This window comes from Emys orbicularis, chromosome 12 (assembly GCF_028017835.1).
Source record: "Emys orbicularis isolate rEmyOrb1 chromosome 12, rEmyOrb1.hap1, whole genome shotgun sequence".
NCBI lineage: Eukaryota > Metazoa > Chordata > Testudines > Emydidae > Emys > Emys orbicularis.
The window spans coordinates 1,754,585-1,782,466 of NC_088694.1; the positions used below are offsets into that span (position 1 = coordinate 1,754,585).

General features: G+C 47.1%; 2 protein-coding genes across 2 annotated transcripts; both read right to left on the reverse strand.

The window, feature by feature from the left end:
• Positions 1 to 2,079: 2,079 nt before the first annotated feature.
• Positions 2,080 to 12,707, reverse strand: LOC135886909 (BPI fold-containing family B member 4-like). The gene is made up of 16 exons (XM_065414686.1): positions 12,578 to 12,707; positions 11,424 to 11,690; positions 11,225 to 11,318; positions 10,377 to 10,481; positions 9,458 to 9,601; positions 8,665 to 8,725; positions 7,428 to 7,488; positions 6,605 to 6,696; positions 5,934 to 6,128; positions 5,605 to 5,658; positions 4,603 to 4,773; positions 4,284 to 4,351; positions 4,076 to 4,118; positions 3,113 to 3,176; positions 2,533 to 2,609; positions 2,080 to 2,103 (listed from the first exon to the last, which is right to left on the reverse strand). Exons 1-16 carry the CDS (start codon positions 12,705 to 12,707, stop codon positions 2,080 to 2,082), a joined length of 1,650 nt encoding a protein of 549 aa, XP_065270758.1.
• Positions 12,708 to 18,647: 5,940 nt separating this feature from the next.
• LOC135886476 (BPI fold-containing family B member 3-like) lies at positions 18,648 to 27,861 on the reverse strand. The gene is made up of 15 exons (XM_065414197.1): positions 27,750 to 27,861; positions 27,301 to 27,415; positions 26,316 to 26,420; positions 25,845 to 25,982; positions 25,352 to 25,412; positions 24,594 to 24,654; positions 23,720 to 23,811; positions 22,856 to 23,038; positions 21,952 to 22,005; positions 21,687 to 21,851; positions 21,514 to 21,581; positions 20,873 to 20,915; positions 19,710 to 19,773; positions 19,508 to 19,584; positions 18,648 to 18,677 (listed from the first exon to the last, which is right to left on the reverse strand). The coding sequence occupies exons 1-15, from the start codon at positions 27,859 to 27,861 to the stop codon at positions 18,648 to 18,650; spliced, it is 1,368 nt and encodes a 455-aa protein (XP_065270269.1).
• Positions 27,862 to 27,882: the final 21 nt, after the last annotated feature.

Consider the following 27,882-nt stretch of genomic DNA (forward strand, 5'->3'; position numbering starts at 1 on the left):
ATAGTGGATGCTACCTGCTTTTGTCACACAAAGGTGATGGACTAAATGCATCCCCCTTTTCGGTGGTCGTGAACAGACATGGTCATGCAAAAAGGTTGGCTGCTCTACACTTGCATATCGGGCCTAGAGTGTAGCTGCCAGACGCCTGCCCTCTGACATTCAGGGCCACTGTCTGCTCCTCCCAGAGAAACAGCTCCTGCTGCACCCCGTGGGCCGGGGGCTTGTAACCTTCCTTGGAAATGTTTTCAGACACAGTTCCAGCCTAGCACCATTATATCAAGGGCTATGTTCCTACCAGGTACAAGCTGGGTTAGCGGGACCCGATCAAACTAGAGCCATGTGGGAAAAGGGAATTCCACTTGGTGGAAGATTTTGATATTTCAAAATTTGGTTTTTGTTCCAATGTGGAGTGAAAGGAAGTGGAGCCCTTGGCAGTCCTGGGCTCCTGTCTCAGGGGCAGTTTGCCCAGCAGGCTTCCGTGTCTCCACGCACCTTGGAAGCTGGGAGCCAGCACTCCCAGCTGCCCATCATCCCTTCAGAGAGTCAGGACACCCTGGGAGTGCTGCCCTGCAGCACCCCGCCACGGGAGCTGTGGAAGCCCAGGAGCTTAGGAGCCAGGGCTCCCAGACAGCTGGCCAGGTGGGATGACGGGGAGGCAGGAGGGTGAGCTGGCAGGAAACGGAGCAGGGCACCATTGGGATCCAGCCTGGCTCCATTGCAGCTTCATCGACATCTGGAGGACGAGAAAGATTCGAGAACCTGCAGTGGGGGAGGGGCGCATCACCGAGGTCAGGAACTCCATTCAGGGATCCCTTTCCAATTTACTGGCAGACAGGGCCAACAGGCGCATCTCTGTGCGGATTCGTGGGCACATCTGCAGCCATCGCGAGAGGATTTTAAAGTCATTTGAAATCTGCCAAGGTTTTCTTTGAACTCCTCCCCTCTGGCTCTCCCTGCTTTCTGGCCTCTTTTCTGCCCCAGGAACACAAAAACCACAACTTCCCAGAACCTCCTTCTTCACTATTAGTGCCAAATTAGTGATTTGAAAATATTAGGGGAATTAGCAAAAGATTAGTAGCTGGAATTAGGCAGCCTATGTGAAGGAAGATTTATTGCATAAATAATGCACGCAGTAACAAGCATCAAATCACTGGCTTGGCAAGTTCTTCCAGCAACAAGTCAACTGCAACCTTGCCTCTCCGTGCCAACCACGTGCCCGAAACCTGGCAGAACTCTGGGTCCCTCACAAAGTTTTGAAGAGTGGATTTTACATGAAGTGGCAATAATGATTTTGATGAGTTTCTGTTGTTCCGTGTGTGACTAGGAGGGGCATTGATCTTGTGTTCTCTCTTGTTCCAAAGTAAGTTATCAAAGATGATCACACTAATACAGGCCCTTTGCAGGAGTAATTCCTCCTGCTGTAGATTTTGGATGAGTTAAAATGCCTTGGGGCCCGAAACTTTGAACAAGGCCCTTGAAAAGGGCAGGTGCAATGGACTGCAGCACTCGGCAGATAATTCCACCGTTTTGCCTTGTTCCAGTTATTTGAGAGACATGCCCAGTGTTTGGTAAAGCCCTGGATTTCTCAGAACATATCATTCTAAAGCGCTGTTGTGTAGCATTTTGATCACTTTGCTAATTGCCCTCAGAGTATATGTAATCAAACCCTTTGCGGTACAGAGGTTATAAAAGAGAAGAACACTAACAGCTCTAGAGACGCGAAAAGCACTGCTCTGACTGCAGAGAAATCTGAATCTTTAATTAAAACAGTCACACAACAATTACAAAATATACAAGTATTTTCCAAACTCCCCCAAAACTATCAAGCCACAGTAAAGAATATTCCACATGTTAATTATCTGAAGCAAACCAGGTACATGTTGATTCCACTAAGTCTAGGCTTTAATCAAAGTAGCAACTGGTGGTACTTGGTTTTTGGAAAGGCCCAAGGTGTTGTTTCAATATTCCAGGTACGAAGAGAAACATTGTTCAGGCCTCTGCAGTCAAGCCGGAGCCTGTCTGTTTTTCAGGTGGGAGAGGTATAAATGCAAGGGACTCTTCCAATCTGGCTTCACTGACTCATGCTGATAACACAAGAAGATCCTAACGAAACAAGTAATCAAAAGTGCTTAGCTCAATTCCTTACACAAACAAACATTATTTGTTTTTGTTTTTTCATACACGGATCTATTCCTTTGCCTGATATTCCTGTCAGTGGAATCCACTGTAGTGAACTTTCAGCAAGACTGACTGTGGGAAGACCTGACAACGTGAATCCCATTAAGGCCAGTTATGTGGGTCCCTGTAAGAACCGGGTGTCCTGCTCGTGTTGAGCAGAGAATCCAGTCAGTAAGGCGAGATGTTACCTTTGAAAAATTGCGTTGTCCCTGCTCCAATGTTGGGCCATATTGAAACATTTTCTTTTCAAATAACAAACACAGTCTTTCTTGTAGCGAACTATTCTGAGAATCTAGGGGAAAGCAGGACTAATGAGATGGTACAGGAAAAACACTGCCTTGTCAAAACACTTACTTCAATGACATCAATATCAGCATTACTAAAGTCGATGTTCATCAGTTTGGGGAGAGGAATGCCTCCTCCTAACACACCTGCAGATAAGAACAGAAATCAGACTTAGCTTTCCAGGCTGACAGAAATTGGAGTCATTGTTTAATTTCGCTCTCTGTTCTCAGCTCACTCAGTTGCAATTAGCCTTACTATGTTTTTTTAAAACTAACTCTCCATTCATTCAGATCACTGCAAGCAAAGTAGAGTTCTCTTGTGAGTCACGTCACGTCACCAGGACTTCATTGCTTTTGCAAAATATACTACGCTACTTTTTCTAGCACACTACGAAATAGCAGTCATCCAAATAGATGCACAAAGTCAATTCTGCAATGCAGTATGTCTGCTTTGTTTTATTATTGTGTTTATTCCTTCACGGACAAAATTCAATCATCTGCCATGGGTCTCACCATCTTTAGTGCAAATTAGCTCCAGTAGGTTCTACTGTGTGCAGCGAACGCAAATTGAAAACATATAAACCATTATATTGTGTACAGCTGAGTCTGGTGCAAATGAGCATCTGAATGAAAAATAAAGCCGTCCTTACTGTTCACTGCTGGCAGGAAGGCAACATCAAAAATCTTGCCAACCAGCGACTCCCAAAGTGAGACCTGCATCAGGGACAGAAGTGATTTAATGGAGATGCTTATTCACTAAACGATGGACCAGGATTCAGATTTCAGTTACATGGGGTCAATGCGTCTCTTCTGGATTTAACTACAACAGAGTCTGGCCCATCGCCTACGTACTGTAGCTCAGTCCCTCATTTGTGCTGCAGAATCAGAGTGCCGCACTTTTTCATGGATTATGCAGTCATTATTTGGTCCAAAATTAATGCCATTCCTTAGATCAATTGGCATTTAGCGCTAAGTGATTTCCAGAGAAGGTTAATTGCAGAGAGTCAAACAAACTTTAGCTTCAGTTAAGCTAAGAAATGAAAATCCTGTGATTGCTCCTGAATTTTCCTTCTGCCCTCTCTAATAGAGTGCGCTGTGTCTCCCCCATCGCTGGGGAAGCTAATGAGATGTTTTTAGCACAACTTATGGAGATCAAAACACCCCTCTTCTCTAAAGAATGAAAGAGATGGAAAACTAGGTGGAGAACTTAAGGCTACAAAGCAAACACTGTTAATACAGAACACTTTTCATTGTGGAATTAACGTAAGCATTAACGTAAGCACTTTTAGTGATCAAAAGTCTTCAGGAATAGTAGTGAGTGAATTAAATAAAGGTAATTACTGCCCCACTCACCATTGTCCCAATATATCCCAATGTTAATAACACATTTATCATACCCACGTCTTACAAACAGTAATTTACAGTATTTGCATGAAGATTGCCCATGGATCATCCCATGAAATAAATCCATCTAGAGGCAATAGAATATATTGTATAAAAGTGACACCAATTTTACATTCTAATCAACCCTTGTATTGCTAGAGCCAATATTGGTTAGCACGTGGCCTCCTTCAGTGGATTGCACACAGTGCTGAAGCAACCTATGCTCTTACATCAAATTTGCCAATGGAGGAGGAAGCCAAGGAGAGACGAGTCCTGCAGAGAAAGGAAAAGAGTCAAGTGAATTTAATTTTACCAGCAACTTCCAAATGGGCACATCTCTAAGACGGTGCTGTGTGAATTAACACACAGGGTCCTCTTTCCTCCCCCTCCCACCCTGAACACTGAACTAAGGCTAAGACATGATGAAAAGCTTCATACTCGTTAAGACTGACACTGATCTTCAGTTTGTTGTTTTCAACAGAAAAGTGGGCCAACAAAGCAGCATCCTGCAATTAGGAAACAAAAGTCAGTCAGTCAGTCTCGGAAGCTGGCTTTTTCCTGCCTTCATGCATGACAGCTGAAAGCAGCCACTCATCTCAAGTGTAGAGCAGAGATGTGTGTGCCCTCAATTGGTGCATCCCATTGCAGAGGAATGAGAGCAGCAGATTTGACCCTCAAACAACAGTCCATTGACAGAACTTGTGTGACTGCAGAGGGAGTTTCAGTATTTGTGCTGTGGCTAGTTTTCAATACGTACAATATTTAGAACACACAGGGACTGCTGGGCATCATTGGGCTGGGAAACCAACACTTCCGTGGTAGCAGTGAGTTGTATCCAGCCTTGATTTTTTTTCAAGGTCACCCTGGGAGTTTCAGGGACTGTAACTTTCAGCACCAGTGGCTGTGGCTCAGGGAACTTCTGGTAAACCTGTGGAAATTCAAGAACATAGGTGTGGAGTTCCAGGGAGCAGGATTGTAACACCTAGGCTGGGCTGTATTATGAAATCAGGGTAAGCAGGAATTCCATGCAATGCAGCTAGATTAATTTCAGTACATACAGTTAATTGTGAATAAGGTGGCCAGACTCGTTATTGCTTTACTCCAGGTGCAACTCCATTGATTTAAATGGATTAAACCCGGAGTAATGCTGAGAAAAAACAGGCATAGTGAATGCATCAACCATTGAAGTCCATGGCTGAATTTAGTGCATCACCTGCAGATCAGGGCCTGTAACTATTGTGTTACGACAGATGGGGCAGCTCCATTGTGCCACCAGAACAGTGCAAAGAGGCCACCTCATAAGCCCAGCTCTAGCCCACTGTGTTTTGGACTTTAGAGACTGATTTAAAGTCCACTGAAGTCAATGGGATTCCTGCCATTAGCTCCAGTGGGCTTTGGATCAGGTCCTTAATAAGCAAGGGAAAGGAAGTGGATTTCTCTATCCTCTCTCCCCGCCCCCCACAAGGGAAAGGAAGTGGATTTCTCCATCCTCTCTCCCCGCCCCCCGCAAGGGAAAGGAAGTGGATTTCTCCATCCTCTCTCCCCGCCCCCCGCAAGGGAAAGGAAGTGGATTTCTCTATCCTCTCTCCCCGCCCCCCACAAGGGAAAGGAAGTGGATTTCTCCATCCTCTCTCCCCGTCCCCCGCAAGGGAAAGGAAGTGGATTTCTCTATCCTCTCCCCCTCCTCTCCCCCCCAGTACATTTATGGCCCCCATCACCGGAGTATTTGTTGTAAAGTATAACACTAGAACTCACTAACCGCGGGAACCAGGGCTCCAAGGGTCGATGTTGTTAGTGGAGGAAGCTCAGGAAACTGTGACAAATACAGAAATAATTCAGTGACCCGTATCCATCATGTGACCAGTGTCTACCCCTTTCTTTGCAGCATTAACAACACACCTGGAGCGTTAACCAGATAATCCTGCATTTTTCATTTCTCTGCCTGAGTAAGTAGCATTCCTGGCGATTGATAATTTGCTGCTAAAACCTTATATACCCACTGCCATCCCACATTAGCCTATCATCTCTTCTTAATTCCAAAGCTAAAAAGGGTTAGTGGAGTCCCCACGTGGCTGGTTTGCTACTCACCATTCCATCAGAGATGTCTAGATCAAGAGCCCCTTGCTTCTGCAGGAGCGATATTACAGAGCCAAGGAAGCTTACAGAGAGCCCAAGCTGGGAGGAGGCGGTGTCTGCCATCTGTGGCATTGATGGCATGGGGACAGCTTCTGGTTTGCCCAGTGGGTAGTCAACGAGGCCTCCTGCTACCTGCCCAACTACAGTCTGAAAGCCCAGGAGAATGAGTTAGAAACTTCCAGAAATGCTGCACATGATATTTTTGTTTGATGCTAACTTTAGGTTCATTTGGTTAGGAATTGACATGAAATAATTTCACGTTTAACTAACTCTGGATCAGAATCTGTTAGACAGCTGTTCTGACCTCTCTCCAGAATTTTATTAATTAAAAACTGGAGAATGTTAACAGCTGGTGTGATATAGGGTCTGATCCTGAGCCATTAAAGTCAATGGGAATTTTCTCCAATGGCTTCAATAGGAAGACGATCAGAGCACAGAGAGCACGACCTAAAGCCATTGTTGATGGGAGCCTTTCACACAGTGAACAACAGCTTCCAGTGAATTCACTGCTCAGGGGCCAGTGGGGTCCCCTAGGACTCCCCCCCAAACTGCAGGAGGATCAGTGACTGCAACGACAAGAAACATCACAGCCCGTGGGTACAAATGACAAGTACAGGACTTACATTTAAATCAACTTCCAGAAACTGGCCAGTTACTAGCGGAAGGCTTGATACAGTATACTGGATGCTTCCCAGTACACCCAGGGGCACCAGGGCTGCATTGAAATAGAAAGAAAGCTAGTGATCATCATTTGGGTTTGGATGCAACTCTACGTCCTAGCACCACTATCTCCCACAAACATCCCTGAGCTCAGGTGTTCGGAGCAGCCAACTCAAACACCCTGCAGAGAGTCCCAGAATAGCTCTTGGCACCAGGCAGTACTGTGGATGGAAGCTGAGGTTCCTGGCCACCAGTGTTTTCCATTGCTGGAAGTGGAGGAGGACTCCAGCCAGAACAGCCCTGAACACCCCCCCAGCACTGGGGGAGTCTGGAGCCAGACCCAGAGAAATCCACATCTCAAAAGTGAACAAAAACCGGGACCTTCTGGAAAGGGGATATCCAGATCCAATTCCAGATATTATCTTAGGGTAAATCGTGCCCCCACTTTGGTGAATGCAGAGGTTCTCTGGCTAGTGGAGAAAGGCTGGGGAAAGGGAGGGATTTGGGGGGCAGAAGGGGGTGTATGCATAGGAGGCACTACCCAGTGTGAGGTGGCGTTCTGCTCTGTGCCTGCCCCCTATATGTAGTGTGCAGGGTCAGAGCAAGGGAGCTCCTTGAAGGTCTCATGTCAAGGGGCAGAGCAGGGTATGGATTTAATGAGCACATTTTGCCCTGAGGATTCAGTGTCTCCTCGGGTCTGTGTATTGTGCGAATAGTCCCGAGGGAACATGGGGAACGGACTTGGCGCTTGGGGAAAGAGAAGCAACGATACCACCAGAGACTTACAGTTCACGAGGCCCAGCTCATCGTTGACAAGGCCGAGGACAACATCGACCACCGGGCACAGCTGTAAGAGTCAACGCTTTGGTGAGGCTTTCCCAGGAACCAGGCTCTCTCAAAGTCAGACTGGCGAACGCAACTAACAGTGTAGCAACATGTCACGGACAAATCAAAACCCTTTAGTGCAGTGCCTGTGGCCAGACCCTTAACTGGTGTAAATCAGCATGAATCAGCTGAGGATCTGGCCCCTGGAGCTTGCTACACGCCCTTCCCCATACAAGGAAAGCCACCATTCATATTAATTACAGATGGGCCAAAGCTGGATCCTTGAATCCCAAGCACTTCAGAGGAAGGGGACAGGGATTCACACACCCCAGACATTAAACTAGCCAGGAAGATTATTAAGAACTATGAACAGCTTGAGTAAAATTGGTTCAGATACTCTAGCCCAGAATTTCAAAGGAAGGCACAATTGATCCACCCGCTGGATATGAGCGTGGCCCATCCTGCATCGCCAGACATCCCATACCAGCACTGCAAGCGCAGACAGGCAGCTAGACATGCCCTTAACAGACTTCTGGGATTCTGTAGGCACCGGGCATGGGGGCTTGATCCTGCTCAATGGAAAAACTGTCACTGATATGAATGGGGCAGGACTGGGGCTGTGATGTGCATTTTCACAGGCTCACTCATTGCTCCCTCAATAAATTTGCCCCTTTATGTCTCAGGCTCACTCTAAGCTCAGAGTTTTCCAAAGAAGGGATGTTTTCAACAGAGCTGGTACATTCTCTGATACATCATTAGTGTAGAATTGGAGCTGGACCCAAACCAAAACTCTGGCCCCAAAGACCCTGAACTTTGAAGGAATGGTGGGTTTTGAATACAAGCCTAGGTCAGGATTGAAACTTTACTAATGGCTTCTGCTTTTATAACGGGCTGAACCAAAACCCTGGATCTAACCTCTAGGGTGTATGAAAGCTGAATGCTATAGCCTGAACCCCTCTCTACTGCAGATTTATTCTCTTCTCCCTTCTTTGTGAATATTAGGGAGTCAGAAGGAGAATCAAGGAGCAAATCGAACTGTTTGGGAAAGGGCTACTCTTTACATTTCTCGAAGGTCGTCTAACAGAGGATAATTTTTTGAGAAAGATTAAAATATTTGCTTGTTTAAAACATTCGAAAGACATTTTGGAGCATGGCTGTAGTTACGTGAAGCGCTAACATACTCTCTTTTTGGACTTACCAATTCGGGAAGCAGTCTGTTAAGGACCCGCGCCAATAAATTATCCACAATTGGGAGCAGGCTGAGAAAAATAAAACAAGAGGATGAAAAATGTTGGAGAGGAATAAAAGTATCTTGTTGAACAACAGAACTATGGATTAATAGTACCCGATGAGTACCGGTGTGGACCTCTGGAAGTAACTGCCCTGCCAATAAGACAGCAGTATAAAGCAGTTACGTGCTTTGTGGAAGTTTTGATTTTGAATGCTGTGATGAACCAAATTCTCATCCCATGGAAGCAAACGAGAGGTTTGCCACTGAGCTGTATGGACTACAGTTTAACCTTTTTAAAGTATTAATGTCTTTAAAAAAAACTACCTTGTCCCAGGATGGGATTGTGCTGTGTATGTGAAATGTTGTGTATCTCAGAACACACACAGTGGTAAAGGAATCCAAGAGCAGAATAGGAAATATAGACGTATTTCCTTATGGAATAACTGGAGCATCTCACACACCACTCTGCGGTAACTCTAGTAAGTGCCAACTTTTCCGTAGCGACCACTGTACTGTAAATGCATATTGAGTAACCCCCAAATAATATTGGTTTTGTTAATTGCATATGTATGTGACCAGCTAGATCCTTAACTTACCACAATGGCCACTATCACACATGCAAATTAGGCACAAAAATGTAAACACATTTTAATACATGCAGCTGCATTTGCAGTTCAGAAGATATGGCCCTGAAGGTCATCAGTGCATGTTCATACCACCATCAGCACTATGGTCAGTTTAAAATCCCTTTTGCACCTACCCTCTAAGGATTCTGATTTTAATACCATCGAGAAGGGTATCGCAGCTCTCAATCACCAGCTTGGGGTAGCCTGTGCCATCCATGGTCAGTCTGACTTTCGACGTGATGTTCACTTCCACTGCAATGTCAAGCAAACCTAGGAGGCTGCACAAGACGACGAGAGCAACGTCAAGACAAAGGATCTCCTCCAAGTGGAGACTGATGGACTCTGTCCCCAACCAGTGGCTGCCTCCTGATACGCAGAAGCCTCCATCCTTTCACCCTTGCCCAGGGATGGACGCAGTCCCACAGCAGAGCACAGGCACTGAAACCTGTCAATGCTTGGATATGATGGGAAAGACAGGAGCTTGCTACCTAAAATGGGGAGTGAGGGTAGCACCGTGGCCCAACCTCCTCCCCAGTATAGCTGGCCAGGGAAGAGGGGAGTGCATCCCCAACGTCCTTAACAGTGTGATGGAGCTGCCATGGCTCTGAGGCCAAACTCTGGCTGAGGGCTCCTCCTAGGCCTGCCTGCTGCATCAACACCCGTCCCACATCCCTCTGCTTCTACTTCACTTCACAGGAGTTATAGAATCATAGAATCTCAGGGTTGGAAGGGACCTCAGGAGGTTCTAGTCCAACCCCCTGCTCAAAGCAGGACCAATCCCCAGGCAGATTTTTACCCCAGTGCCCTAAGTGGCCCCCTCAAGGATTGAACTCACAACGCTGGGTTTAGCAGGCCAATGCTCAAACCACTGAGCTACCCCTCCCACCCTTAGAGTCTGAGCCCCTTGTGTCATTCAGTGACTTGTGTTTGACTGCCCTCGAAGCTGACACTTCCCTCCGGAATGATTCCCCCACCCCTGGGTCAGGGGCTAGAGAGCGCCCAGTGGAGGTGCTGATTTTACTAGCTGTCCGGAGTGAATGAGACCCTACTCACCTCTTACCATTGATTGCTACTCTAGTATACAAGTCCAGGCGGACTCCAATCCCTGGTAGGAGTCTCACAGATACTTTGGGGAGTGTTAGTTCCACAATTCTCAACCTGCAGGATGCAAAGAGGGATCGTGAGCAAGTGACTGACTGAGAGGGCCAAATCTCAAGAAATGACTTAGAAATGTAGCATACAAATGGTGTCTTCTGACATCCTTTAAAGAGCTTTTGAACTAATGCATAACTGTTTCAAAACTGTTTAAAGATACATTGCTCTAGGGTTACATTAGCACTTTCTCTAAAACAAGGATCTCAAATGGTTAAACAAGGTTTTAAATGATGCCCTCTGTGCATAGCAAAATCATGTCATCAGAATAATTTAAAAATGCCTCCACTGAAGTAATGTAAGTGCCAATGAAGACAGAACCTTAAGGAACCAAATTCTCTCAAAACCTAGCTCCCAACATACACGTCTCTCAAGTACCATGGGAACCTTGCAAACACGGTGATAATTGGATAGAAAAATTATACCCAGTAGTTCAATGTAGCTCTTGCATTTGTGCATGCCTATTTGCTTCCTGCTTTCAGCTGGTAGGGGTCACAGAAGTACTGAAATGCTCTTCAATACACTATCCTGGATACGTGACGTTACTGATGTATTTTTGACCCTTCCAGAAGCAGGAAACAGTGGAAATCTTGTGGGATTTCCAGCCCAATTTTTAAGCCAGAGAGGTTTCAACTCTGAACCTTCTAGAGTTTCCCTACTGCTCCTGAGCCGTACTACATTATTGCCTGTGACCATGCAGTGGGCTCATTGCCACATCTGTGCAGAGACCTTTGCAGTGCGTTCCTTACCCTGTGAGCCCCTGGACGGTGCTGAGCAAACCTCCTTCCCCGAGGATACCAAGTAGACCTCCGTCACCCAGCAGACCTCCTTTTCCTAGCAATCCTCCAGCAACGCCATTGGGGGGACTCCCTCCAGGAACATAACCACCAGCCCCAGGTAGGCCTCCGCCATAAGCATTGCTACCACCGCCAAGGAGACCTCCGCCACCACCTCCACCAAGCAGGCCACCTGTAAGCCCACCAAGCAGCCCACCACCACCACCCCCTCCACCAAGTAAACCACCAGTAATCCCGCCAAGCAGCCCTCCTCCACCGCCACCTCCACCAAGTAAGCCCCCAAGTAGGCCACCACCGCCACCACCACCAAGGAGACCTCCTAGCAGGCCTCCACCTGCATCTGGACCTCCACTGTCGAGTGGCACGTCTCCGACTGCACCTTGGAGGGCATTGCCTTGTATCAGCGAGCCTGTGACAGCTGGAAACAATGCACCGGGTAAGTATTCAACAAATGGGAATCTGGCTTCTTTTGTACCGTCTGCCTACTTTATTTTAACAAGGGAGATGTCAGGCCACCTATATCCACCTGAGCTCAAACCCTGGATGAATCAGAACTAATGAATTTTAGTTCTGACTTCTGAATATTCTCCGTAAGCATGGTTACAACCATTGCTTTGACAACACATTAGAATTCCTCATTTCTGTCATCGTCATGTCAGCAAAGGGAATTCTGGACCTATTTGACACTACGGGGATGGGCAGCAGCAGAAAGACCTCTCTGTGAAAGACAGAGCAGGTGAATTTGCCTTCTGCCTGGATAAGCAGAATAACATTTCTTGCACAATCACAATAATCATGCACCTGGCACGCGTCCCAACTGCGTGGCCTCACTGTGCGGGTCAGTAACCATAGCATCTCTGTGTGCCTACACTTGGCGGGGGCCAGCCTCAAAGCAGGTAGCTATTGCTGTCATTGGATAATCCTCGGGGAGAGGCGAGTGACTGAGGCAGACGGGCCACCACTTCACTCTCTCATGGGCAGCCCTTGACTGCGCTGTCAGCCTGTCCATCTGCATATTGCCCTCCATGGCTGGGGTGGGTTAGCTGGGTACTGTCCTCCCCATAGGAGCGTGAGAGCCAGGATACATGTAACCTGGCTTTTTGACATATCTGCCTACTTCACTCATGTCCGGTTTTCCCATGTATTCCCTGCCCTACAAGCCTGGTGGTTTTTCCCTTGCCAGGCATCTCGCCTGCTCTAACAGGCCTTACTGCTTTTTGTCTGCACAATAGTTTCAGCACCTCTGACGACTGCTATTATTTCTATTTCCATCTGTACCCCAAAGGCGACGTTCCATTGACTTACCATTGCCTATCACGCCTTTATCAACCCTGAGGACAGCGTCTGGTGCAGGCTGGCTTAGAGCTGGTGTAGGCTGGCTTAGAGCTGGTGTCAGCAGACCACAGAAGATGGCAATGCCCCAGCCCTTTAGCATCTTGGCGTCTGTGCCCTGGTGAGAACATTTCTGGTTAGCAATATGCCACGTCGTAAAAGGGGAAGAAACAAAGCTGCACCATGAAGAGAACAAGGAGTCCCAGGGAAATTCAGGACAGGAAAGTGGAGAAATAGCTCATACACATGAACTGGAAAAGAGAGAAAGGAGTAAGGGGCCGAATTCTGCTCCCATTGGGCCTGATCCAAATCCCACTAAAGTCAATGGGAAGATTGCATTAACCATAATTATCTGGTGTTTGTTTTTTACCAAAATATGGCATACTTATACCGGATTACAAAAGAAATTTAAAAATAAATAGCAAAAGTTCTTCACAGCAGTATTGTAAGGACCATGAGCACAATGAAATCATTACAACTGTGCTCTCCAAAGACTAAAAGCACCCTGTACCAGCCTCATGCCTTTCTTTACCTGACTTTATCCCGAGTTTTAAAGGTGGTGTTATTCTTGCTTTGCTTCGCTCTTGATCAGCCAGAGGTTCGGTAGCTGTCCATAGCAGCCTCGTTCTCGCTGTGCTCCGCGTCTGAAAATATAGAAAAGGCAGGTCTTATATAGCAAAAATCTGCAGTGGCGAAGAGGAAAGCAGCCTAAATGGTGAAAGGTGGGATAATGGCTTGAGTGTAAAAAAGATGTTTGTGGTTTTGACGGATTCCAATATAAATAACTGTCTGTAGATCTGGAAACGCTATTAAGCAACAGGTATCAGATACAGCCCAGGTTAATCAGCCAGTGCTGTTAGCATTCCAAGGGCTAATGCACACGTCCCCAAGCGCACACCGGTCATTTGCTAATATGACAGGGTTCCTGCTCCCACAGGCCCGATCCTGCAAACTCTTGCTCATGTCACCAGCACATGAAAGGGCGACTGACGGGGTTGGACCAAACAGCCATTCCGAATTCAAACACAGCGTGATCTGTGCAGCCCGGGACTCACCTAGCTCGGCTGAGATCTCACTGGAGACCAGAGCTTTCAGCTGTGACTGCGGAGAGTAAGGCACCTGCACCATGTCTGCGTGCGTAGATATGTGGCCTGGTCCTCACAGATGCTGAGCATTGGCAGCTCCCATTGACCTGGGACAATCAGACCCCGCTGAAAACCAGGTCACCGATTTAGGTGCCAAAATGTAGATTTTGGTGCCCAGCTTTAGCACCCACTTTTGTGACTGCACCACACAAAATTGCCAGCTGGCCATCTCTATGTACATATGTGTGCGCGCATATCCCAGAGTCTGGGGCACAACTGTGGCCATTATTTGTTTGTTTAGATTTCTAAGCATCTCAGACAATCAGTGCCCAGCCGGTTCGCTGGATGCTATTCCATCGTTTTAAATGTACAATCCCATTAGCCACTGAACATCCCACTCGAATAACCACCCCTGAATTGCACGTGCAAATTAGAGATGCAATTGCACATTCAAGACTGCACATTCGGATCTCAATGGCTCAGAGATAATGTCAGCACCAGGATTAGACTAATGAGCTCTAAGCACGTGTCTACACTGCAATTTAAAACCTGCAGCTGGCCTGTGCCAGCTGCCTCGGGCTAAGGGGCTGTTTAAGTGTGCTGTAGACATTTGGGCTTGGGCTGGAGGGTCCCAGAACTTCTACACTGCAATTAAACAACTCCTTAGCCCAAGCCCCACCAGCCTGAGTCAGCAGGCATGGGCCAGCCACGGGTGGCAAATTGCAGTGTAGACAGACCCTGAGTGCCCAAAGCAGGGTCAGCCCACCAGGGCAAAGCTTCCTTTCATGCAAATGTCACTGGCTGCTTTTCGTCTCTTTGTTGTCTGTTATGCACAGTTCATGTCGGAAAAACAAATGAAATCCCTCACAAACAAGACACTAAGGCCCCTGATAACCTGCCCATGATGAGCCCAGCACAACACCATATGGTGCTGAACGCCAGCTCTGAATCACAGAACAACGGCATCTGGAGCCTGCATGGGGAACAGTCTCCGGGAAAGCTCAGAGGGAGGTTTATGTCCTTAAAGTTTCAACCTGAGAAGTGTTTCCTGAAGGTTATCAGCAGTTTCTACAGCCTCCATCGTGTTACTGATAGAACTGACGCCTTCCACAGACATCGACAAGTCCCTACCCAGTGAGAAATTGAGATTTAATGTCAGCTACCAGCTTAAATTGCCATCAGCTCATAACGATGCTTTTGTCCTAGTCACCTGAACGGTTAATACCTTTGAGATAAAATCTTTGGTTAGATCCCAGCTAGAGCAGTCAAGTATATCGCACAATAAGGGAAAATATGTTTTCAAACCAAGTAATCAGGTCATCAACTCAGCTTATCCATATCAGACTCTTGGGATATAATTACCACCTTCCTGGACTCCCATTAAGTGCAGCTCTGGGAAATGCCAGTGGATGTTGTTACAAGAGCAAACATTTTAAGTAATGGGCCATCTTCCTACAGAAAAAGGAACGTCTCTTCACTGATACTCTCAGCTCTGCTTATAGGCCACCTCTGTGAATCACTGGCAGATTTTCTAAGTTTAAGTGCACACGGTGCTCTGAACTTTTGTCAACAACTGCCACCATTGCATGTGCAAAGTAGGTAATTGTGCATGCAAATTGCCAACCAGTACTGGGCAAGCAGTGAGAAAATCACTTGCCAGAATGTTTGTGACATCTGAATCATAATGCAATTCCGAGTCGATCGTCCTTTCTTTGCTGGTGTTGCTTCCTCAAACATTAGTGTGACTGGGTTTTGACCCTGCGTGTCACTGAAGCCCTGTCAAGGTGGGGTGCGGGAGGGAAGGGACGAGCCATACAGGGAAGGTGCTACATCCCGTTGGCCTGCTGGAGAGCAATGCCACAGCAGACCCAAACCGATCCATGTGGAAGGGAAGTTTCATTTGGGGCTGACAGAGGAGGAGGCCATGTTTGTGCAGATGCCCTGACTCCCTGTGCAAGGGATACAAGGTGGCAGTGGCCACTAGTCCAACATGTGGGCCAGAGACCCGACCATGCAGGGAGGATGCTGCAGCCCTGCTGCTTTCACAGACACTTTAAATGCACCTTGAGGGACAGAATAGTGTCCTGCACAAAGGCCAGTCGCTTGGGTTTGGGCTGGGAGGGTGAATTGCTCTATAAACGATGCTATAACCAGAGTGGAGGCCCCTGGGAGCTGGAGAGGGCATACTGGGTTATTGAGCTCCCAGAGGGCCGTGGAATAGACAGCAGTGTCATTCAGATGTTCATTTCTGGAATAGTTAAGTGCCAGTAGAACAGTGCAGCTGCCTCCGTTCCTTCCCAGGACAGACGGTGTCTCAGCTCTCCGGCTCTCAGCACAGAGATCTTCCTTTTGAAAACAGATTTCTGGTGAAAGCCAAGGAGTTTCCCAGCCACAGAGGGAGGAATTTCCAGCCAGATGATTTAGCAAATAGGCCACTTTCCTGTGCAGGGTTTTCTCCAAAGCGCTAATGAGTTGCAGCGTGACTACCTTTCCATTTCCTCCACCCCACCACTTTATAGGTCTCTGCGGCAACACGGATGTTAACAATTCAGGGCCAGATCCTCTGCTGGTGTAAATTGGCGTAAGCTTGAGACACATCAATGGCACTATATGCAGTGTACACCAGCGGAAGCTCTGGCCCACGGGCACTACTTCTGCACATCTCCAAAGATCCCCACGTGTTGAGCCGGAGCCTTACCTGGTGTAAATCTGAGTCGTTCCATTGATTTCCGTGGCTCTGTGCTGACGTTACCGGCCTGTTCTCTCCCCAGCCGCTCCCCATAATAGCTGGGAGACAAACTAGCAGTTGCCTCTGTTCAGTTTGCACAACACACGTATTCAGCTGGACCTGTGACGTCCAGCTTGTGAAAGGGCATTTTCAATAGTACCTGGTTCAATGTACCCGTGGAAGGATGTCATCTAGGGCCATGTCATCTAGGGCCATAGCAACTCCACAAACCCAACTGCGACTGAACGTGGTCTGAACGTGGCCCCTGTATACATGGCCATATACATGTCACACACAGACCAGATAAACGCAGACAACAGAAGCTCAAGGAACGAAGCCTCTACTTCTACAGAGAGTGATTAGAGGAATAATTAATAAACGGCTTATGGCCTAATTTTCAGAGGTGCTGAGTGGGTGCAGCTCCCACTGACGTCCACGGGACCTTTGAAAATCGGGCCATTAGTGGTTAACCTCCTAAGACATTTCCAGACGATCCGCCTAGATCTGCGGCTGAGGAGCATGCAGCAGGAGCGTCCTGCTCAGCTGTTGGGTATAGTGACCTCATCTGGCCCTGTGTGGGGAGCACATCTCCCAGCCTCGCAGATAAGGAGCTTCCTTCAAACAGTCTCTTTGAAATGCCAGGCAGACTCAGTGCTCCTCAGCCAGGCAGAGGGGCAAGCAAGAAACCTCCCCTTCCCTTGCTCAGCTGTTCCAAGGCAGCACATAAGAGAGGCCCCCGGCTAGGAAGGATGGTCTAGTGGGTAGTGGCACTAGATTGGAACTCAAGAGACCTGTGTTCGATTCCAGACTCACCCCCAGACTGCCTGTGTGTCTTTGAGCAACTCACTTGGCCTAAGCTCCCCACCTGTAAAATGGGGACAATACTGACTGTATGAGGACTGTGAGGTGCTTAGATACTACACTGACGAGGGCCATGTGAGCAGAAAGGCTGTACTCCAGGACACAGGAATTGCTCCCACTAGGGGAGCATCGCCGCTGAAAGGGGGCAGAGAAGCTAGTGCAAACACAGAGGTAACATTACCTACAGCTATCCGCGGGAACTGAAACCTTCCTACGGACACTGTCGCATGTGACTCATTGGTGCACGGACATGCGGGGCGTTGCCTGATTGGTGAGGAAGGGCATTGTGACAGTGCTGCGGGCTGGCACTCTGGTCATTATTAGTACTAATTAGGCCCAGCCTCCCTGAGAAGGCCTAATTGTACAGAGGTGTACCTGATTACCAGGCCAGATTGTAGGGTTACCAACCCTCCAGGAATTAAAGATTAATCTTTTAATTAACAACTATGTCATATGGTAAAACCTCCAGGAATATGTCCAACCAAAACTGGCAACGCTACCAGATTGGGGCTAATTAGCCCATTAGCAGGGAAGCTGTATAAAAGGGCACAGGAAGGCTTGCTAAGGGGGGAAGAGAAGGCTAGGAGAGCCTGGCAAAGGCAATCCTGAGTAGGCCCCCTTCCCCACCCCGCTTTTGGAGAAGGGGTTAGAAAGTTGAGATGCAGGTGTGGAGACACTGCTACGTTTTGGGGGGAGGGATTAAAACACTGTCACTAAACTCCCCAGTGGTGTTTCCAGAAAGAAGGCTCAGAGCAGTCGGAGTTTGTGGAAGGGAGGAGTGGCCCATCGCAGACATGCATTTGGGGTGGCTCAGGCATTGTGCTGAACTTCAGAAATGTGACCCTTAACATAGCCGCCTAGCAAACTATTAATGACGGCTCCCCTTTCCCATCAGAAGCTCTTAGTTATTGTCAGATGCAAATTTCTGTATTCGTTGTGTGGCAGTGGGGGTGAGGGGAGCAGGGGAGCATTCTGACAACCCGAGTCTTACAGCAAAGGGGAACAAAACCACATCAGGAATGCTGAGACAATGAAAGCTTTTATTGAAAGGGTAACAAGAAGTGTAAAGCAGCCCCGTGCACAAAGCAGGGCTCTCAGCTCCAAACTCTCCTGAAGCTTAAGCTGACTGCAGAAGTTTGCTTGGAAAATCCCAACTATTTTCAACCAATTAAGCAACAATTTCATTCCTACTAAGTCTTTTCTACAGCTTGATTCAATGATCAGAAGCAGAACAACATTTTGTTTCTATCGTCATAGCCTTGACTCAAAGTGTCAGGGGGAACAAAAGGAAGGAAGTGCAGGGTTCTTCAGTCGTGAATTCTCTCCTTCATCCCCGGGCTGTCCCCAACACTCGCCCCTTGTGGGAGGGTTAGGCCAGCGCGTTAACCGATAAAGCGTTCTGTGGGAAAGAGAAGGCACTCGTTCAGAGAATTCAATTTTCTTACTGGGATTTTCACCAACTTTTCTAATCTACGCTAGAGGGTCCATTTAAAGAATTAGCAATGGTTAATGGGTGCTACAGTACCAGTATGTAGTACATTGGGGTTAATGGCCCTAGTTTTGATCACAAGTGGAAATCAGATGGAGGTTTAAATCCAATCTATAGCAAACATTTAATGTACCCACCTCACAAAGCTACTACATGGGTTAGTATAACTCATCGTCTCATCTCAGGAGACAATTTGACTAGAACAGGATGGGGAGTTACAAACTATCACCTAGAGTAAGGTTAGAAGATTTGACAGGACATACATGTATGAAATTGCGACAGTATGCGGCTCCTGGTTGCACTGTGAAGATTTAGCATTATGTCCCATTCAGTGAGAAGACATTTGTTTCTCAAATAAAGCGGCAGGGTTTGTAAGGTTTTACCATGCCGACAAGGTGGGACATTTCAATTGAAGTCCTTACTTTTAGAAGTGGCCTCTAATTTTCTACCGTATTTCGCACCTGCACTAATTGTGTGAACAATTTTGTGGACACAAAGTATATCACTTAATTGTCGGAATACTTGATTGCAGCAGCTTAGTCAACAAAGTACTATAAAATAGAAGAAAAATGTAGAGAGAAATTCAGAGGCAGAGTGAGGCTCTTCTTGAAAATTCAGGACCATGACTGGCAGGGTCTAACAGTATGTTATTGCGAAGTCTGAGGAAGTGAGAATCCAGAAAAAGAGACCATCATGAAACTCTACAGGAAAACAACATGAAGAAATGAGCAAACCCTTACATTAATGACTTTCACAAGACCATTCTCCCACTTCAGGTTGAGAAGATTAGGCAGAGGAATTCCCACCTCCAGGGCACCTGAAATAAACAAGCAGAAACTATCAGCCTTGTGCTAAACCATGTGGTTGTAGCCAATGAGGAAAGACAAGAGAGCTCTGAAACACTTGCGGGACTCTCAGAAGACTCAAATATAAAGACCGTACCATTGATGAGTGGCACGTATGCAGCATTGAGTATGTCACTGATTAATGGTTCAAGAAGTGCAACCTGCAATGGAGAAAGAAGCATCTTAGTGACCACATAGTTTAGGACTGAAAAAGAGAACGTCTGCCCTTTCATTGTGGAGACACTGAATTTGATCCATTCCGTCTCCGGATCAGCATGTCCACCCACCTGCCAGCTGTTTATCATGGGACTGTTTTTAGTAAGCAAGACAATCATTTCTCGGGTTGAGACATTCCCATTTCACAGATCACAAGAGGAGGACAGCTTGTGACTCAGTTCCCTGCTGGGCCCCAGACTGTCAAGTCACTTCATTTCTCTGTGACTCTTTTCCTATAAAATGGGGATGATAGCACCTCCCCACCTCGCTGAGGGCTGTGAGGGTAAAGACCTTAACGATTATCAGGTGCTCAAATACTACAATCCTAGAGACCATCGAACTCTCTCATATAGATAGAAGGTGCTGAACGCGAGGTGCCTTCAGTAAGCTCCCTGTCAGGATCCCAGTTAGTCCAATCTGTGATGCCCCTTTTTTATTTTAAGTGAGCATCAACAGTCCGGAGATTGCTTCAGAATCTCCCACTTGCTTTACACCTAATGCCCCGAACTGCTGTTCTCTCCCCACTAGAGATGCCACAGGCTAGGTGTTAGCTTATGGAGATCAAAGCTTCCTTTGCTCTAGGATGATGCCTATAAGGGTATAAAACTGAGTGGTGTCAAATTTATTAAGCAAATTCTATCAGTGCAGAACACTCGGAGCTCTTAAAATGCAAATCTTAGGCAAGAGTTTCCCAACTTTTTCAGGACTGAAAGCAGGTGTGTTAATCACAGAAATGACTGACAGGTAATTATGCTCCATTCCCTCCCACCCTCTCCTGCAACCTTCACAAACTCACAAGATGCTCCCAACGTGTGAAATTAATTCATATATTCAAACGCAATTCTTAGAAATCAGAATGGCTTAGTGTGAATGATGATAGAGGAGTCTATTAAAATAACCCTCTCCAGGAGCATGAGAATACCAGCGTTTTCTCCCACAAGAAAAGCTTGGAGACCAACACACATTAAAACTTTTGTTCCTTATTCCCTGGATACAGTCTCCATCATTATTGTACTTTGTTCAGTGGGTGTGTCATGAACTTACATTGAAATCGCTAATTAGCGAAGAAGCCAGTCTCAGGCCGACTCTACAAAAAATGGAAAAAGTCAAGACAGAGTCAGAGACTATCCTGTGTGATATCAACTTCTCCAGTATCTGCATAGCCGGTGGAAAGACATTAGTAGATCAGAGAAAACTAATATTTCACTGGGATGGCAACACAGTTACACACACACAAACAGTTTATCATTAAATCAACAGACATGGAAAATCTAGGGTTTGACCTACCGGTGCCTGATCTCTGCAGACTATAACATATTGTAACAATACGATGAAGTCCAACTCTAATCAAGTCTTTGAATGTTAATGAGATGCCCATTTGGCCCCTGAATTTGTCTTACACAATGTACAGAAACAATTTTTGTGAAAACGAAGCTGAAAATAGAGGGACATTTTTCAGTAACCAAAGCTCCCTAATTATTTTTTATTCTTTTCAGAGTCCACATTTCAAATATCTGTCGTTACCGAAGTGAGCCCAGGGAATCTACTGTAAAGAATTATCAACTCTTTGTATTGAATTTAAATTGTGCATTTCCATTTAATCTTGTCTGGTTCACTGCCTGTTGTTCTCCTGAGGAATATTCCTTCCGATATGAATGAGGCACAAGGGACGAAGCCCCATTTACCTTTCCAGAGCTACAGAGATGCGGAGTTTGTTGTCTGAAATGGTAGGCTGGACACTCAGAACAATATCCTGCAATTAGAGCAAGAAAATAAAGCAAATTGATTCCTTCCTCTCCCATTTCCAAGATTGAAAACAAACCCCCAAGTCACCTAAACTTGTTATCTTTATACGTACAGCATCCAGAACAAAGAGAGACTGCTGGGGCGAAGCTGAGGGGGAAACCTCAATGGAAGCAGGGAGGCGCACCATGACTTTCCCATTTTGCACCGACACTGCAGGTGTTTCCAGAACTCTGATCTTCAGCAACGGTTGCTGTGACTCCGGCAGCAGTTCAGAAACCTGTGCAAAGTCACCAGGACTCAGTTACAGCAAGAAGCAGAAGATTTTGAAGGTAAGAGGGATATGGCAAAAAAAATCTGAAAAAAATAAAATTGCTGACCTCAGGAATGAGCGCGCGAAGGGCAGAGGCTGTCAGCGGGGTGTCACTGGGAAGCTGAGGGAGAAATACGAAGCTGAATTGCTTCCAAGAAATGGATCATGCATAAACCGTTATCCCTGGTAATGTTTCTTTGCTCAACCAATTCTCAGGGTTGTTCTACTGGCAGCAGATCATGCAGGTAGCAGTTTGCTGAGATTATGCAGATACAGTGGATGATGCAAGGAGAATTGTGTGGCCCAGATTCATCTCTGCTGCCACTTCTCTGACTGCTCCGGGGCTGAACCTGACCCCGAGCCGTTAATTACTAGCAAGCTGACATCCAGCGCGTCATTGCCTGGATTCTGCAAGTCCTTGCACAGGGAGTTGCAGGACGCCTATGGTTGCTATGCCCCACACAAGGCTGAGCTACGCTACATGTGGGCACAGGTAAGTTGATTTGTCAGTCGTTTGCACTGAGCAGCAGTCTCAAGCGTCTTGTGCCCTTACTCTTAAGAGCACAGAGTAAAAAACTTGCAGGGTATGGGCAGAAAATGGGCTTGTCTCAAGAGTCAAGGGCTTAATTGCCAGCGAGGGGTGCAGCTGGACTCTCCCCTCTATGACCTTACTGCTACTACTAGATCGAGAGAAGTCAGTGGCCATGCAGAAGCCCTCTCAATAAGGCAGGATCAGGTTCCCCTGCTCATCAATGTTTTTACCTTGTGTTCACATGTGCAGCATCCCACCCCTGTGCTGTGCAAGCTCAAGCCCCATGTGTTATCAAAATGCACAAGGCAGGAATCTTATCCTAACGAGTCAAACTGTTCCTAGGTCATTTGAGAGCAAAAACAGAGGAGGGGGCCTAAAGGTGGCATGCCTGGGCAGAAGGCTCAAAGGAAATGGATCCCTTCCGGTTTGCCATGCTCACCGTTTGAGCTGCAATGTCTGTGCTGAGATTCCCAGGCACCAGCAGCAGTTTGAGCACTGAGCTGAGGAGACACACTGAAAGGCCAAGCTGGGACGGGCTGGCCACCACGGACGGCAGAGATACGGTTGCTGCTGAGCAAGTGGGATCGTCCACTCTATTGCCAAGCAAATCCTCAACTACAGCCTGAAAGAAAGTTTAGAAGGGGCGGGGAGACATCCGTAAAGCTCCCTACAATGAAATACACTAGTCATTAAGCCAATATCATTGCGGCCACACTGTATAGTAAGATTCCATTCATAAATGGTCTATGCACAATTAATAGATGATTTAATAAATAGTTAATCAATTGTGAAAACATCCAACAGATCAATAGGTTGCTTATAGCTATGGCTTACAAACATCTGATATCCTCTACTGATGTCCTTATAACCATCAACAACACATACTACTGATGTCCGTAATATGTTTGTAACGTCTATTAGCCATCTATCAACTCTTTATAAATGGAACCTTAATATCAAGCGTGACCACTGTTGCTTTAGGTCACGCTTGATATTAAGCATTAGGTGCTTCTGACTGAAGATCAACTTAACATTGTTGTATTAAACTAGCAAATATCTAAGCTATTGTTCATCTCTCATACCCGACCATCAAGCTTTAGTGTATGATGAAGTCTATAGCGAGTAAGGAAGTGACAGTCACTGGGCTGCAGTCCACAGCCTCTTTGAACAAGTCCTCTGCTGCAGGCAACTGGGAAACAGGGGGCTCCTTTGAGAAATCGTCACCACACCAAAGGGGATCACAGGAACCATCCGGCATTGCAGACTCAGGGCTGCGCACGCTAAGGAAAGTGACAGCACTTACATTTAAATCCAGTTTGATCTCCGCATCACTGACCACGGGGAGGCTCGCTAAAGTGTACTGGAGATTTCCTACCACACCCAGTGGGACCACGGCTGTAAGGAGACAAAGAGTCTCTTAAAATGGGATGAAGGGGAAATGCCCCTGTTCTCTGTTCCTGTTATTTGTTATTTGTTGTATTCTCATCGCACCTAGGAGCCCAGTCAGGGACCAGGACCCCACTATGGTGGGCGCTGTGCAGACACAGAACAGACAGACAGTCCCTGTCCGGAAGAGCTTACACACAAAGTATTTCTGGATATCCCCAATCACCCTATTCCCAGCAGAACACGTCTGAGGGCAGCAGTCCTTGAAATGACCCGCATTGGGAAGAGAACATGCAGAGAAACACCCAGCTGTGGCGCTGGGTCCCTCTGAGCAAAGCTGTAGGAATTGGCTCAGAACTGAGCTGTAACGCTCTCTCAGGTATAAGTGGCCCTTAGGATGGAGAAGTCGCAGGCTCCCTGTGGGAAGTCCCAAAGCAGCCATTGAACTTTCCCAGTATCTTCTCTATCAGAAACTTTACAGTTTTCTCCCCGCACATTGGGAAGGTTTGTTTCCCATCCCCTGTTCTTTGGATCACTCGGTTCTGAAATAATCTCACCTCCAGCCCCAGAGCACTGATTGCTTCTACCGCCTACGTTCTACGGCTGCCCCCTTTTGCTGCAGGACAGCTTAACAACGGCTTAAAGATTTAGAAAACCCGGTAGATCCTTTAGGTGAAATACTCTTGTAAAATCAGATCATTTTTCATATTGGGCAGCTACAAAGTGCTGACCTGGACCAGGGAGGGAATATTTTGGAACAGGAAGGAAGGAGGAAGTGACCACAGACTTACAGTTCACGGTGCTCAGCAGAGGGTTCACGGCGTTGAGCACGGTATCAATTAAAGGACACAGCTGTAACACACAGGGAAAAGATCCTATTGCACGAGACTCTCCGAGTCACTGGATTCTGTCCCAGGCTGTATCATACTGGTACAGTCATAGGACTATTGCCGGTTCATGAACTTGGCAAGAAGCTGCCGTAATGCAGCCCAGGAAGTTCATTGCCTGCATGGGGAAGCCTCTTAGAAAGCCTCCTCCCTCCACACCCTCTCTTCTGACAAATGAAGGACCAATGCTGACCTCTCAGAAGGGGTACAATTGTGGTGCACCAAGGGGTGCAGAAGCTCACCTCTCTGCCCAGTGCTTGTCATGAAGCCCATCCCTCTATTAACTTCTGCACGGGATAGTGTGTGGACCCTCTGAACCCAGGTGAGCTTCAGCCCAGGGATAAGATTTTCACAGCTTATGTGCACAAAATGCACAGTTAATTCATGTACACATTGACTGGGAATGCAGACTGGAGTAAGTGAGCATGCAGATAGCTGGGCACATGACAACATGCTATTGCACATCACAAGGGCCCAGTTTTCAAAATGGTGGGCCAGCCCCTCCTTGGGGGGTGAGCCTTTACTCTCAGGAATGGTCCTTTCTCATGAGAGGAGCCCCAATGACTTAGTGCAATAGGGACCACTCAGCTGACTACTTGTTTGCACATTTGGGCTTCTCAGGAATCACTTTGATCCTTGCCACCATTGCTTTGCAGACTTACCACTCCAGGAAAGAGGTTCCCAAGGGCCTTGTTTAGGACATTTGGACGTAGTGGGAGCACACTAAACAACAGAAGAATAGAAAATTAGAGGTGATGCCAGCTAGTAACTGGAAAACAAACGTAATCAGCACAAGAGAAATCGAACTGCTTGCTCGTAGCTTCACGCTGCCCTCCGCACAGCACAAGGCTGGGATTTTGTTCTGAAATTAATAGCTAAGAAAGAAATTCAGGATCTGGCCCAATATTAGGATTAATATGCATCCACGTATAGTGCAGCACAATGCAGAAACTCTCTCGTTTGGCCATTTGAGCCAACCTTTGAAAGAAACATTTGTTCTAGTCACAGGAAACGAATACGGCACTGAGGTATCTTAAGTATCAAACACAAGAATTAGCGAATTTATTCTCTTTGAAGATAATAGTAAAAATGGCTGGTGCCGGCGCATCTATGGCACACTGTCATTGCGGCACAGCAGATATCTGTGGTACCCACTTGAGGAGCCGAACGTTAACAAGCTGCGTCTTGCAGTCTTCAACGATTAACTTGGGGGCGCCCATGTCATCCTGTGCCAGTCTGGCTCTTGCGATAATGTTCACGTCCACCTGGAGATTGAGCACCTTAGCTAGAAGGCTGAAAGAAGACAGAGGAATTAATTGCATCCATCTTAACAATCGCCCCTGCTGACTGACTCTACGAAAGAGGGCCGGCTAATGGTATCTTCACAGGACGTGTCTACATGCTAAACTGGGGGCTCTCCGATTAACTCACCACCGTTTTACACTATCCTCTCTCTGTTATTTCTGCGCCATGTGAACTTTTAAAGGTGGAAATATGGTTAATAAATGACACCTGCTGATATACACAAGCCTGTGAAAGAAACGACTCTGTCCACAGAGAGCCAGGAGGAACGCGTCCTGGTCTGAGTTTTCTCGCGTTGCACTCTTCTGCTTTAAGACTACTCACCTTTTGCCTTCAATTAACACTTGGGTGTTGACGTTCAGCTGGACCCCCACTCCTGGCAGGAGCTTCAGCGATACTTTGGGGAGAGTAAGTTTTTTAATTTCCAGCCTGGAGAACGAAAGCGAACAAGAAGTAGGCAATAAAACGATAGTGCTGAGGACACGGACACTCCATAGCCCAGCGTTCGGCCCCTCAGCCAGCCAGTCCCCCGGAAGTGGCTTCATGAGCTAGAGGGGCTTTCAGCGTGGGAGTTTAAGCTACGTTTTCACAGTGCTTTAATTCCACTGTGTGCTGGGAACTCTCCCTCCTGCACAAGTAGAACTGGGTACAGGGTTTTTTCCTTCAAGGGCTTACACTAGCTGTTAATACTTTAAAACCCCAAAACGGAGGGGAAAACCCACCAATTGCGATTCCAGCATCATGCTTGACAGAGCAAGGAGTGAGCGATGCTGCCTCAGATGTCACCATTGGGTGGTTATGAAGCACACGTAGGTTCATCACTTATTGAGTTGCTCATATTGACAGTAATGGGTCATATTCTGGACAGGCGAGTGCATAGGCACATACCCAGAAACATCCTCTCAGTACCACGTGGGACAAATGCTCGCTCCAATCTTAGATCCCCAAAAGATCCTGGGGAAGCTGCCCCACTGCTCCTCTCTGACTCAGACCAGCAGAGGGATGTTATTGGGGGTGGCCAGTGGGTCGGGGTGCGCAAGTGGATGATCAGGGCTGACAGAGACGAATGCAGACAGCACTTCCTACTAGATTATTCTCTCTCTCTCTCTCTCTCTCTCATTAGAAACATATTGGAATAGGGAGGGGAGGGGACTGCTCATATCCAGAATGGGGCCGAACATCAGCGCTGCCTTTTCCAACGAGGAGCACAAAGATGTTGCAAGCTGGTTATGCCAGTTCCCCCCTCCCACATTGGCCAGAAATCAGCCCATGGTTTGTTCACGGACACCTGGGCTGCCCCCTGACTTACTTTGTGAGGTCAGTGCCCAGCAAATTTCCCAGGTTCAGGAGCCCTCCATTGCCAGCTGACACAGTTCCTAGCACACTGTTGAGAATGTCGCCTCTGTGGAGCACATTGTCTATAACTGAAGAGACGACCTAGTGGTTAGAGGAGGTAAGGTGGGTTCCACCCCCAACTGTGTAGCCTGGGGCACGTCTCCTCCCCTGCCCGTGCTGCGCTTTCCCCATTTGTGAAGTGGGTTTGGTGATAGTTTCCCACCTGGGTAAAGCCCTTTGAAATCTTTGGGTACAAAGTACTTTATAAGTGCAAGAATGACTCTGATTATCCGTGTCACTGATACTCAGTGACTTTGGTACTGCCCACAGCTTTTCTGTGTAGGAGCAAATAAAAGGAAGGACAAAATGGTTCAGAAAATCGTAATAAATCTGATCCCTTCCACAACACTGAATAAAACTTACTTTTTCCTAATCCATTTGCATTCACGCTGGAAAGAACCTGAGTAGCACCATCTAGTCCTTGAGATGGGGTCAGCAGGCTGCCAAAGAGGAGAATGGCCCAAACCTTTAGCATCTTGGCTGTGGTACCTGTGAA